General features: G+C 41.6%; 1 protein-coding gene across 1 annotated transcript; it reads left to right on the top strand.

Annotated features, from left to right (window-relative positions):
• The first annotated feature begins 3,743 nt into the window (after positions 1 to 3,743).
• LOC139447361 (neuronal acetylcholine receptor subunit alpha-10-like) lies at positions 3,744 to 14,399 on the top strand. The gene is made up of 8 exons (XM_071228671.1): positions 3,744 to 3,953; positions 5,232 to 5,386; positions 6,673 to 6,717; positions 6,905 to 7,014; positions 8,705 to 9,189; positions 10,150 to 10,236; positions 11,978 to 12,096; positions 12,537 to 14,399. The coding sequence occupies exons 1-8, from the start codon at positions 3,872 to 3,874 to the stop codon at positions 12,870 to 12,872; spliced, it is 1,419 nt and encodes a 472-aa protein (XP_071084772.1). The 5' UTR covers positions 3,744 to 3,871; the 3' UTR covers positions 12,873 to 14,399.
• Positions 14,400 to 15,338: the final 939 nt, after the last annotated feature.

The raw sequence follows: 15,338 nt of genomic DNA, 5'->3' as shown, positions 1-15,338 counted from the left end.
TTAGCTTCCGCGGTGATGCAGCCGTCAAACCAGCTATTTCAATCAGAGGGGGTTCTTGTGATTTAATAGCCTCTGATTGACCAATCAGAATTGAGTAAATTCCAAATTCATGGTAGAATTTTCATTAACGGTGTTTCAGGGGTTCTTCTCGCCGAAAAATTACCATGGTATCATGTTATATGCTCTTGAGCCTGACGCCGCACAGAGAAAAATTATCTTGTTTGGCCATTTGAGGGAATATGAATAGTTTACCATTGGAGATTCTGTACTCGAGATAGTACATAGTAATACATATCTGGGTATAGAACTGTCTTGCTCGGGCTCTTTTTATTCAACTCCGAAGATGTCAGCTCAGCAGTCTCTAATGTTGTTCGAATAATAGTCTTCATTGAAAGAATGTCTGTTTTCGCATATTTGACGCTCATTTTATGCCTGTTCTGACTTATGCAGTTGAAATAAGGGCATTCATCCCCCCCCGACATTAATACTGTCCATGATCGCTATTGTAAATTATTTCTGTGTATAAACAGAGGTTCTCCAAAGAGAGTAGCTAGAAGAATTGTCAACATGTTTTCTCTTAAGGTTGTACACATGTAAAGTTCATAAAGTATTGGTTGAGATTAATATCACAAGTGTATGTGTCTATTCTTAAACAGACAAATAGTTTTCGGTATTTAAGAACAGAGATTCGTAAAACATGTTGGGCCTCTAATATTAAATGTGTGTTGTATTCATGAGGTTTGCCTGCCACAAGGTTTGTTTGTTTGTTGTTTAACTCCACACTCGGCAATATTTAAATTATATGATGGCGCTCTGTAAATAACCAGACAGTCTGGACCAGACAATCCAATGATTGACATCATGAGCAATGCAATTGGGATATGATGGCATGCATCAACCATGTCAACGAGCCTGTCCACCGGATCCGGCTATTCGCCTTTTACGGCAAGCAAGGGTTGCTGAAGACCTATTCTGATCCGGTTCTTCACGGGTCGGAGTGCTACAAGGTGCGGAGAATAGTTCTCCATGACCTTTGTGAAATGGGGGAGATACATGGAGTTGCAGGCTGACACAAGCCAAGATGACCAGGATGAGGATGATGATGATCCCCCGCCAAGGGCAGGGAGCCTGCGTAATGACTTGCCAATGCAAGAAATGTGTATGGTTCTCAAACTTGTCTGTGGTATAATATCATGCATCATCAATCCTCATAGGGCACCAACGTCTGTATTATAAAACTGATGATGCTTTACATGTTGCAATTTGTATTGTTTAATCTCTGAATAAAAGCAAAACACCTCAATTACGCATTTGTTATTTCAGAATAATGGGGTGACAGAAAAGAAAAAAACCTACCCTTATTAGTTGCACAATTGGCACGAAACGTAATGGTTCTGACAGGAATCTTAATAAAGGAAACAATTGTCACATAGTGACGAAGTCATTCAGCATGCCATATGGTGCGGACAAATAGACAGTCAGCATTGATAAGACCAAATGGTTGGTCTGTTGGTTGGTTGGTTGTTTAACGCCGCACTCAGCAATATTCCAGCTATATGAAGGCGGTCTGTAAATAATCAATTGGGATCGATGACATGCTTCAACCAAGTCAGCGAGCCTGACCACCTGATCCCGTTAGTCGCCTTTTACGACAAGCATAGTCACCTTTACGGCAAACATAGGTTGCTGAAGACCTATTCTACCCCGGCGTTGTAGAAAATATTGGTATAAATCATTATCCATGCTAGACTCACCACTACCAGAGAAATGTTATAATATGATACATAGGATTCATGGTAAAAGTAATTGGGCTTCAAAGTTAAGTAATGTATTAGTTAAAATGGCATTCGGCTATGTTTGGGATAATCAAAGCATCGGTAGTATTCAATCATTTTTATCAAAATAGCAAAATATTTTTATCAGCAAGATTGGCATACATCCTTGTCACATGGTTCCAAAACACTCATTTTACGCTAAGTATAAATCTATAGCGTGTCAAGAGTATTATAATAAGTATGTTTCTATAAATAAATTTCGTGTAGCTTAAACTAAGTTTAAATGTAGCTCTCAAAAACTAAAATTTGAGACTGGCAGATATTCAAATGCTCCAAGAAACGAAAGAAAAAGTGTTTTTTTTAGGAAGAGTATCATTTCTTGTTTGTATGCACGGTCTATGCCGAATTGCATGACCAGTATATTCCAAGAACCTGTATTTCCAGCATTACATGAATTCAGTGTCTTGATGTCAAGTGATAAAATTAATATCTTAAGAAATTTTCTATGATTATTTATAAGTCTATGCTGATGTGAATTTCAAATACAATAATGGCTGCTGTACAGCTGCTGTATCATGGGAGGATGGCCTACGTAACCTTGCTAAAAAACCAACACACAACAACAACGTCTTGGTGCTGCCAATGATTATATTTGGTGGGCCTGATATATATTACAGATATAACACATTAAGGAACATTCTTCTAAAATATCTTGATACAAAAGGTTTATGGACATGGTGTATACAATAACAATCAAACCAGCAAGTCCAGTGCTGCAATATCATGAAAACGAAATTCAACAACTGTTCTGTATCATTGTGGACAAAAGACAGTATGAGAACGAATGTATGGATGTCAGCTTCTTTATTATAAGGACCACAATGTTTCCGAGTATATGCTTAATCCTTCATCAGGTGAATGAATGCTAGGATGCAGAGGGCATTTACATGTAAAACAACGAACAAAGGTGGACATTTAACAAGGGACGACAATAATTAATTAATGTTAACGGTGATTAGCAATCAACAAATGGAAGCACCGATTGGTATAACAATGGATATTGAGATCGATGACATGCATCAACCAAATCAGCCACCCTGGTCACCCGATCCCGGTAATCGCCTTTTAATGCAAGTATGGATTGCCAAAGACATATTCTATCCCGGAATCTTCATGGGTGTCTGATTGGTATAACAATGGATAAATGGAAGGCAGGGGGATAATTAGCACTGATTGGTTTGTTTGTTTGTTGTTTTAACGCCGCACTCAGCAATATTCCAGCAATATGACCGGTCTGTAAATAATCGAATCTGGACCAGACAATCCATTGATTGATATCATGAGCATCGATCCACGCAAATGAGATCGATGACATGCATCAGCCAAATCAGCGAGCCTGGCCACCCGATCCCGGTAGTCGCCTTTTAATGCAAGCATGGATTGCCGAAGACCTATTCTATCCCGGAATCTTCATGGGTGTCTGATTGGTATAACAGTGGATAAATGGAAAGCAGGGGGAGCACTGCATCTCTCACAGAGGTGATAAGATGGGGTGAATTTGGGTTCACTGAAATACCATGCAAGTTTAACATGAATACCCCTACTGAAACACAGCATACTGAGCCGGCTTGATATGTTGAATACCAAGAGAACAACGTTATGCATGAATGACCATACAGACCAACACAAGTTCTGCAACATACATAGACACAACTAGCGTACACACACACACCCTATAGATATCCACCCCACATGTCAGTCAATGCATAGTCAACATGGCTATTGCACATCACTGTCAACTGCAACACAAAATACACGACAATGCCGCAAACCAACACATACAAACACATCACAAGTGTGTCAGAAGAGGCGTGTTATTCATCCGACGTGTCCGCCAATGCATGACAAATTTCGTTTCAAGGTCTTCGCATTGAAATCCTACACCAAGCTTGACCTCAATATGATCTTTTCTCAAACAGGCGGTCGCAATCCAGGCCGCTGCACATGTACGCTTCATGGTGTCGTGTACATGTTGACACACTGCACATCAGCCGGACATTCAGCACAGTGACCACAGTGACCAAAGTGCTGCTACCATGGCTTTCAACGCCTGCTTGAACATCTTAGTGACTGTTTACTGTGTCGTGTGTCTGTACCCGGGGCTGCCCCATGTTGAAGGTAAATACTTGGAGCAGTTTCTGTATCAGCTTTCTATCCTATGGACGCTACAGTCCCGTGTTGATATGTCAGGTGACTTGTTTACTGGTAGGCGTCTGTGGGATATTGGTGGCCTAGTTAGATGTCTACACATTTTATTTATTGACTGTCGTGCTTAGAATAACCGGTTGGTGTTATCATTGTTAATTATAATATGCAGGCGTACGTGACATGGAGCATAGAGTGAAGACTGCGACGGCCATGCTTACCATGTACACAGACTCTCACTTGCTTGTGAGAGAGTGAGTTCAACCTGAACATCGCATCGGCAAAACTGCAGCTATACAACGATGAGCACGTGGTTACTGAGTGGGGTGGGGTGGGGTGGGGTTGGGTGTGGTGGAGTTATACAATGCCCTGAGTGAGTGAGTGAATTGGGTTTAACGCCGCTTTTAACAGTATTCCAGTAATATCGCGGCGTGTCAGCTTGATGTGGGAGGAAAGCCTAAAGTGGTGCAGGTCTCAAACGTTTACCACTTTCGTGAAACCCACGAGCACGGGTATAGTGCTGACAAACCTATAAACATAATCGGGGCGAACGAGGATTCGAACCCACGATGATAGATTTCTGTCAGGCACAGCGAATTTACATCAGCGCGGATTGTGAGCACTCTAACATATTGACCCCATGTTACATAATCCAAACTCCAACATTTCTGTGATTATTGGTGCGTGTTATAACGCGGGCCCAGGATAAACAGAGAAAGATTATGTTCTACCCTTTGTGCAAATGCAGAGACGTAACGTCACGTTTCAATGGGATAATTCCCGCCCACATGTTGCAATTGTTGTAACAGGCTTTTTGAGGCAGCATAACATTGCTGTCCTGCCATGGCCGGTTGTTTCTCCAGACCTCTCCCCTACAATACATGCCTGGGATGAGATAGGTCGACGCCCACGACAAGACCAGAACCAGCTGGTAATGCATGCTCAGTTGGGCCAATCTTTGGTTGACATTTGGAACAACATCGCCTAGGCTCAATCATCTGGTGTCTTAATAAATTTTTTACACCACCCCTAATTTTTATTTTTGGATGCCACAAGTATATATTGTTTGTTTTAATATCAATGTCAGCTCATCAATATTCCAGCTATATGATGAAGGCCTGCGATCAATCGAGTACCAGACAATCCAGTGATTGATGTTGTGATGTTGGTTCTAAATTGTGACGATGTTGATAGGGCTGCGAGCATAACCTATATTTACCACTTATGTTGACCGCCATGTTTGTTTTACAGGAGGCAGCTACCAGGGCGATGTATTCTGGGAGTCGAAAATAATATCAGACATCCTCGTCAATTCGAGCTACGTGAAGGAAGCGCGGCCTGTAAAATTTGCCAACGCAACCGTTGTCGTCACGATGCATCCCATATTCCTCAGCATTGACAACATAGTGAGTACCCGTATGTTAGGAGTCTTATATCCCGCTTCCGGTCGCATTGCTCCGGTATCTTTATCAAACTTTGACGGGGACATTGACGGGTTCATCTCCTTCTACTTTTAAATATGATACATCTTCAGGTGTCTTTGTTATTTACGTAAATACTTAAATACGGTTTTAAACGTAAAATCAAATGCCCCGGAATGCGTAAACTTTCCCGCCGCGGATACGTAATGGATAATACACGCCCAAGGGTCTTGATGAAATGTTGAAAATAATATTCCTAATACACATGTCTGATATTTACGATACGGAAGCACCCGAGAATAATACTCTCTTTATCATATGATGTCATTCTTAAAATAATCACAGTGTCAAATGATTTGCAGCCATGGCTGACAACATAATATTCTCAGAATACAATTCTTATTCCTAATATATGATATTTATGATAGGGAAACACTCTTCTTATTCCTAATATATGATGTTTATGATACAGAAACACCCTTCTTGTTCCTTATATATGATATTTACGATACAGAAACACTCTTCTTGTTCCTAATGTATGATATAACAATACAGAAACACTCTTTTTATTCCTAATATATGATATTTATGATACAGAAACACCCTTCTTGTTCCTACTATATGATATTATGATACAGAAACACGTTTCTTGTTGCTAATATATGATATAAAGATACAGAAACACTCTTCTTATTCCTAATATATGATGTTTATGATACAGAAACACCCTTCTTGTTCCTGATATATGATATTTGCGATACAGAAACACTCTTCTTATTTCTACTTTATGATATTACAATACAGAAACACCCTTCTTGTTCATACTATATGATATTTCTTGTTCCTGATATATGATATTTACGATACAGAAACACCCTTCTTGTTCCTACTATATGATATTTACGATACAGAAACACGCTTCTTGTCGCTAATATATGATATTACGATACAGAAACACCCTTCTAGTTCTTACTTTATGATATTACGATACATAAACAAGTTTCTTGTTCCTAATATATGATATTTGCGATACAGAAACAGTCTTCTTATTCCTAATATAGGATATTTGCGATACAGAAACACGCTTCTTGTTCAAGATATATGATATTTACTATACAGAAACACGCTTCTTATTACTACTATATGATATTACGATACAAAAACAAGCTTTTTATTCCTAATATATGATATTTACGATATGGAGATCCACTCGGCTAATAATCTATATTGATGAAAACGCTATAGAAGAATTCATGGTTGCTCTATTTCAGAACGAAGCTGCCAACACTCTGACTACAAGGCTCATCTTGTTCCAGGTGAGTATGTCTGTTGCGTGGTACGGTTATAAAATTAAGTACAATACCTTGTGAGTCTTGACACGTGTTAGGAAAAATAGTTTGTAGCATTTGTTTGTTTGATTCTTTTAAGATTTAAAAAAATGTTTACATTTTATTGAAATAAAATGGAGCCTGTTCCAATCTATCCATATATGTTTTCTTCAAGCAATGGACGGACAGCAGACTGACATGGAATCCATCAGAGTATGGAGATGTGACCAGCGTGAGACTCCCCTCGTTAAGGGTGTGGCTGCCGGATATAGTGCCTTTTAACACGTGAGTCACGTGATCAGAGGTGCATGATTTTCGCATTTATTACTTGAGAAAAATAAAATATCACGTCAATTTATGAAAATCAGGAGGGGGCACGGTTGCTCCGTCGTCTAAGGCGCCGTGATTCGCTGTGCAGAGCTGCGTCCCTTGGGCACGCCAGAAACCTATGATTGTGTGTTCGAAACCCCGTTCGCCCTGATTATGTTTCTAGGTCAGCACCATACCCGTGCTCGTGGGTTTCACCGAGTTGGTAAACGTGTGAGACCTGCATCACTTCGTGCTTTTCTCCCACATTAAGCTGACACGCCGCGATACTGGAATACTGTTAAAAGCGGCGTTAAACCCATTTCACTCACTCACACAACTTGAAGCGAGTGAAATCATGTGTTAATTTGACCAGAACAGAGCTGTGAACACACAATGCCATTTAGAAAGTGGTCAAATGTAACAAATGTTATATTTGGGATAACACTTTCTTTGTAAAGTACAGATTCTCGTACTTTTTCGGGGTTGAGTCCCGTCCGGGATTCGAATCCACACTCCCAGAGTGAGGCACCTAATCGCAAGGACACAAAGTCAGCTATCTAACCCACTCAGCCACCAAGGCTCCCACAAAAGTCCGACAACTGGTAGTCTAGATCACGTACTTTGTGTACCCCTCTGACAAGTGTAAATTGGCATGGCTGCCATGACCGAAAGCAATGAAGACACATGCCATTTAGAAAGTGGTCAAATGTAACAAATGTTGTACACTGTATTTGGGATAACATTTTCTTTGTACGAGAATCTGTACTTTACAAAGAAATTGTTTTTATCCCAAATATAGAATTTGTAACAGAGCTGGTCACCTCAGAAACGAAGCCTTGTTTGTTTGTTTGTTTGTTGTTTAACACCGCACTCAGCAATATTCCAGCTATATATATGACGGCGCGAAGTTTTGTAGGCGATGGGTCCAGGGTATTTATCATAATTAAACTGAGATATAATACCCTGCATAATCGAGGATGGTCATTTACAGGCCGAGAAAAGACAAGGTCTGGTAAGAGCACTCTTTAGCTCGCATGATGTACACATAAAAATAAAGAAATAAGCAAAACGTTTCGAAATCGTTATGAAAATATTGTCAATATGACTTTTTTGCTAGGCATTTAGAAGTTGGAGTACTAAGTAAGGATAAGAATTTATGGATGAACAACTTCTTTATTGCAATTAGGAGCAACGTTGCGGTGTAGGTTCTAACACCGTAATGGTTGACAAGTATATGTACAGGTAGGAGGCAATGTTTATAAAGATAGTTATAGATAGAGTAGATATCATATGTAGTTAAACTGGAGTGGAGAGGCCTGTTATGTACACACAAGGGTAGTAATGACAATCATCGTGGAAGTCAGTGTAGTTATGTTATAACCCCGGCGTACCATCACCTCATCAAAGATCCCAATCAGTCATAATCCTGTTGTTTATATTACTGGCTTCATTCTTTGTTTATGTCACTGACTTCACCGATGATTGGCATTACTAGGCAGTCAAGAAAGGTCAGCCACATATACAGGTCCGATAATTGTCCTACAAATATTTAAAAGATTTACATAACTTTCTGATTTGATATTTCTTGAAGATAAAAAACAACAAAAACAGAACATACTTCATCCTTGCCGATGCCATGATATATTCTAATGTATTTGTATTCCAGGGCACCAAGTGCAGCCTCAGATCCCCTGTATGAAGAAACAGTTGACGTATCGAATGACGGCACAATGAAATGGGCACCATTGATCCTCGTGTCATCATCATGTCCCCTAGATGTCACCAATTTCCCATTTGATACCCAATCCTGCACGATCGTCTTTGGCTCGTGGGTACACACGAGACAACACATGGATATGAGGTTCTTCAAGGACGGAGCGAAAGAGATGGATATTGACGCCTCAGACAGTTCCATGGGCTTGCCAATTGTTGAACATCCGTATTGGAACATCAAAGACGACAAGGTGAAAGCCAAGCTGTCTTACGTAAAGTATGCGACGTATGAATTCACTATACTAACCATGACGGTGGAGGCGAAGAGGAAAGCTTCCTTCTTCAAGTACCTGGCCATAGGGCCTGGAGCTCTCATTGGCTTCCTGGTTCCCATGATGTTTTTACTGCCTGCCAGGTCCAAGGAAAAGAATACGTTTGGTGAGATATATTTAAGACATAAACGTGTGTTTACAGATTTGAGGTGCTTTCTAGTGTTTACGTTAAATTTGGAGCCGACGAATCCATGTGTAGTATCTTTGCTCGAGTTTTGCAAATTGTTTTATATTTTTTCTTATTTTGAAATACATTGTGGCGAAACTTTGGTCTAGTGCGTGGTGCACAGGTCATAAATCTAAAGAAGGTAATAAACGCTGGCGGCAGAATGCAGGTGGATGGGTGCCAATTTGACAAGCTTGAATCCTTAGAGTTTCTTGGGTTTCTACATTGTCCCTCATTGAAACACAGGTTTTCAAACATGTGGTGTTTCCTGAGGGTGTGTAGATGGGTACCAGGTGGGAAGGAAATGCAACAGCAGCACTAAGAGGCAGCACGTGTTTTTTGGTATTATTATCATGTACAAATCAAAACCAAAAATGCAACAAAGAGGGTTTGGGTGACCATGGCACAGTCGGGCTGGTTAGGTCATCACCAGCTCAGGGCCTTTGTCACATCTACACGCAGCCCAGGCAGCGAATGGGACTTCTCCCAGGAAGCGCTGCCTAGTCAAACTTTTCAGAGAATGTGAAGACTCCCCAACACTGCAGCCTTCTGCATTAGCCAGATTGTCAGAAGGACTGTATTCCTGGTAGCAAACCCTGGTACGCTCCCAATGTTACACAACAGATTGGGAGGTATCAAACCTGAGGAACCGAGAACAATGGGGAGTCGGACAACTTGTTGTTTGGGATGGAAGCATGACATATTTGCCATGTTTTCTTAAACCTTGTCAATCACATTAGTGTCAAAAGGGACAGAGAATTTAATAATATAAATTATTATTGTTACTATCTTATTGATTCGAGTTAACGATGTCTTACTTTACTCTAGACCGCCTCTGTGGTCTGGAGGTAGAGCGTCCGCATTATATTATTTATAATAGGATAATAACTCTCTATGCAGGCATGCTGATGATCACGGGGCTCATTCTCCTCATCTCGGTACTAGCTGAGGCCGTTCCCCTCAACCACAGCAGCACACCACGAGTAGGTGAGTATCAGTACTAGCAAAGGCCATTCCCTTCAACCACAGCAGCACACCACGAGTAGGTGAGTATCAGTACTAGCAAAGGCCATTCCCCTCAACCACAGCAGCACACCACGAGTAGGTGAGTATCAGTACTAGCCGAGGCCATTCCCCTCAACCACAGTAGCACACCACGAGTAGGTGAGTATCAGTACTAGCTGAGGCCATTCCCCTCAACCACAGTAGCACACCACGAGTAGGTGAGTATCAGTACTAGCCGAGGCCATTCCCCTCAACCACAGCAGCACACCACTAGTAGGTGAGTATCAGTACTAGCCAAGGCCATTCCCTTTAACCACAGCAGCACACCACGAGTAGGTGAGTATCAGTGGTAGCCGAGGTCATTCCCCTCAACCACAGCAGCACACCACGAGTAGGTGAGTATCAGTACCAGCCAAGGCTATTCCCCTCAACCACAGCAGCACACCACGAGTAGGTGAGTATCAGTACTAGCCGAGGCCATTCCCCTCAACCACAGCAGCACACCACGAGTAGGTGGGTGTTCTTATGTGTGGATCGATGCTCATGATATCAATCACTGGATTGTCTGGCCCAGGCTCGATTATTTACAGACCGCCGTCATTTTGCTGAAATATTGCTGAGTGCGGCGTTAAACAACAACGGGCCACAGCAACCTACAAAAAGGCGTGTTGGGGCCTCAATTTATTGCGCCTCCTTCGGAATATTCATGTAAGTTTGTGTTTTTTAAAACACGTTCTTCACGGACGACGTATACACTCTCCAAAAAAAGAAACGCACAGGTAGAGTTTTAGTAAATTTATTGAACCTAATATAGTCGATATATTTAATTTAATATCATAGATACAAATATGAAACTTTGGAGCTCGATAGTCACATGGTTCCAGACAGTCTGGTCCGATATCCTCCTCAAACAAAGGATGCGGCCTGCAGTCTCCGTAGCTGTGGCATTGCGATGACGTAGGTGGAACAGTCGAATGTAGCGATCCTGTGCAGGGATGGTAACTCTTGGTCGGCCGGTTCTCGGACGGTCTGCAGTGGAATTGAACTGTGTGTATCGGTCACAAAGGCGGCAAATGGTGCTGTGGTGGACATTGAAGTGGCGTGCAACAGAAGACTGCGATTTCCCTCTTGGGATGTTCCGATCGGCAGCGCTGAGACTCCGCATTTTCGAACTTGACAATTGAATGACAAATTATTGGCTTATGCTTGCTTTTTTATAGCCACTACCACGAATGCTATAACTTTCACGTGTATTTTGATTTACTGTTTCCCCCCCATGACGTTTTTTTAACAAGTGTGAAAACAATGCCGTTTTAGACATTAAAAATCGACAATGGCTGCGTTTTGATGCACCGTTTGTTGAATATCAGGCCACCAACATTTTCCAATAACATTTATCCAATCCATATACCGTTTTTTGTGTAGTCAGGTTCAGTGAACTACATACTACCTGTGCGTTTCTTTTTTTGAAGAGTGTATTTGTGGTAGTAGTAAATGAAAAAAGGAGATTGAACGATTCATATCATGATCATCGCGCCTTTACGCGTATGGAATCTGGTTTGGTAGCTATTCCCGACGGGTTTTTCTCTGGCGTTGATGTTTTGAATCAATTATAAAAACATAAAGTTTTACGACGTGGAAGATACGAACTCATTGTACACGTTGCATGGATGCTATGTTGATGAAGATGTACTGGGTTCTCATCGCACTTTGTTTCTTTCAGGTCTCTTCTATTTGATCACACTCACGCTGATTTGCTTCAGTATGATCCTCTCCATACTCGTCAGCAACCTCAACGTCAGGGGCGCCAGACGCCGGCCCCTGCCACAGTGGCTTCACCAGGTGAGTGAGTGAGTCAGTGGCTGAGTGGCTGAGTGAGTGAGAGAGTGGGTGGGTGGGTGAGTGAGTGAGTGAGTGTGTGAGTGAGTGAGTGAGTGAGTGAGTGAGTGAGTGAGTTGGTGGTTGTGTTTGGGTGAGTGAATGAGTTAGTGTTTACCGCCGCTTCTAAGAGTAGTTCAGTTAACGTGTCAGATAAATGAGGAAGAAGGCCCAATGTGATTGGGTTAATGGCTCTCACAAATCTGGTAACACATAAGGGTACAATAGTGATCAACCATGAATTTTGATTGAGGTAAATCGGGCATTCGAAAGCATGAAACTCCCTCTACTACTTAAGCTTATTCTTTGTCAAGCTTATGCCTAATATCTGGTAAAATCCATATAACAAATGATATAACTGGAGGGATTAAACAAAGTTTGTCAATTTCGTCTTTTCTCAACAGGCATGTTTAAGCCGAAATGGCCTACGGAGAATTTTGTGTATCGACAAGTACTCGCCCGTGGACAGTTTGTTCGCCGAAACTTTGCGGGAGACGGAGGACATGTCTACGCATGGGCAACCGGAAGTTCCGAGAGGGAGGGAAATGGACAGCGTCCACACAAGTGAAATGAAGGATGTTTGCAAATATTTGAGATACATTTGTGGGAAAATGTCGGCCGAAGACTCGTACAAAAACGTGAACCAGGACTGGGAGGAACTTGCACGAGTGGTGGACCGAGTCCTCTTCGTCATATTCTTCCTCCTGTACGCACTTACGGCGGTGTCCTTGTTGACATAGGGGGTCCACGTGGAGATTCACGCTTGCTGAAAGAAGGGTATGGTTGTCCTGAAGACAGAGGTTAATCATGTCAAGCAGAGGTCAATCATGTCAAACAGAGGTCAATCATGTCAAACAGAGGTCAATCATGTCAAACAGAGGTCAATCATGTCAAGCTGAAATCAATCATGTCAAGCTGAAATCAACCATGCAGTGTTGAAACAGGGGCCTTCAGCGAACAAGCCAGCAGTTTGACCACGAGGCCGTCTAACTGCTTCTTGGACATCTTCCCGAGGCAAGGGAGTTAACTGGCTATAAAGGTCCAGTTTCCAAACTTGCCGAACTAGCTACAATTTGGAATTTCGTGGCTCCGTCGTAGCGCCACCAGAGGCTATAACGAGTAATGTCCCTTATATGTCCCTCCTAATGACCAATTAAGTTCCACCTCACATGAACTTGCTTCAAATGCACCCATTCGTCACCACTCGGCCCTTTCCGTAATCGGCAGGAAGATTCGTCCCCCTATCCATGAATGCTATGTCCGAAATTACAACAAACCAGTCAGAATGCACGCATGACTTTCCGTAAGTATTTCCGTCAAAGAATCCCTCAGGAATAGGTTTTGACTTTACATATGTCTTGCTTTTAAAAATATCCCAAAGATACAGTTAAATGTGTTCAGTCATACTGTATAATACTGTATGTCCCGATATGTTTAATAGCATTTAAAATATATATGATATATAAGGGAAATATACGTGAATCTTAACGCAACGACTTGACAATTCGTTTAGCTGTGCCCGTTTCAAAAATGGCCACAAGAGGGACACGAGTCGCTATGCATAGACTCGTTAGTCCACCCAAAATATAACTCCGAAATTCCAGCCTTTTTCGGCAATGGTGGAAATTTGATATTTATGGTCAGTTAAATCCCTTGTCTCAGGAAGATGTTTCTTGGAAGACCTCGTTGAGCCTTTGGGAAATTCAAGTTTCTGATTGTCTTGGCTCGGTAAAAGATAATGCCTTTTGAAAGATTATTTTCTGAATATTAAATTGGATGAGCCTCTTGGACTAGTAGGTATAGGTGAGTAAAAGTTTTAGTATCACACCTGACACGATGGGTAAGTCAGATTATACAGTAAATTAGGTTTCATTGTTCGCTGGATTCATGGATGACTCTTAAAGATGCATTGTTTAAAAAAAGCATGTCAACGATTCATCCTGCGGCGTTGGGCCACAAACAAACACTTTTTAAACTACAAATTTTGTGAGTACCAGTAGTGCAGGACATGTTTAGCCTTCACGCGAATACCTGGTGTCATCCTCGATTTCCAGTGAACCATTTATATACTTGCCACCGCTATTTTGCCTTTTACGGCCAATGAAATCTCTTTCGGTGGGAACTGTTACGGTTTATATACAGCGTTTACGGTTTATATTCAGAGAAAGTTGTATAGTACTAACACGGCACACAAACACACACACACACACACACACACACACACACACACACACACACACACACACACACACACACACACACACACACACACACACACACACAAAAAACCAAACACAAAAAACACCCACACAAACACACCCACCCACCCACCCACCCACCCACCCACCCCCCCACACACACACACACACACACACACACACACACACACACACACACACACACACACACACACACACACACACACACACACATACACACACACAAAAAAAACAACAACAACAACACACACACACACACACACCACACACAAAAACACACACACACACAAAAACACACACACACACAAAAAAACAAAACAAAACAACAACAACAACACACACACAAACACACACACAAAACAAATCAAACATCACTCATTCCTACAACAGTTTGTAAAAGGGTTATCTGTGGCTGGGTAATGTTGTGTAAAATACATTTGTTCATTGAAGAATGGTGTAAGAAATGAACACGACCCAACATGACCCCTACCATGTTTGAACTGTTTTGTAAATTTGTGTCCATAGAACAAAGATGTCTAAGACACCTACCTATCAGCAGTTGTGCATTAGGCAACATTTGTGCGTCTTTTTATATACTTGCCACCGCTAGTTTGCCTTTTACCGCCAATGGAATCTCTTTCGGTGGGAGCTATTACGGTTTATATACAGCGTTTACAGTTTATATTCAGAGAAAGTTGTATAGTACTAACACGGCACACAAACACACAAACACACACACACACACACACACAAAAAAACACCCCCCCCCCCCACACACCCCCCCCCCCCCCCCCACCCACCCAACCCACCTACCCCTACCATGTTTGAACTGTTTTATAAATTTGTGTCCATAGAACAAAGATGTCTAAGACACCTACCTATCAGCAGTTGTGCATTAGGCAACATTTGTGTGTCTTTAAATTTTAAAGGTTTATAATCAAATTATATTTGAAAAACAAAACAAAACCCAAACATGTGGAAGTATTT

This window comes from Haliotis cracherodii, unplaced genomic scaffold, assembly GCF_022045235.1.
Source record: "Haliotis cracherodii isolate W230 unplaced genomic scaffold, xgHalCrac1.p SCAF_7, whole genome shotgun sequence".
NCBI classification, from domain to species: Eukaryota; Metazoa; Mollusca; class Gastropoda; order Lepetellida; family Haliotidae; genus Haliotis; species Haliotis cracherodii.
The sequence above is the reverse complement of the archived record's forward strand: the minus strand, read 5'-3'. Positions and strand labels throughout refer to the sequence as shown.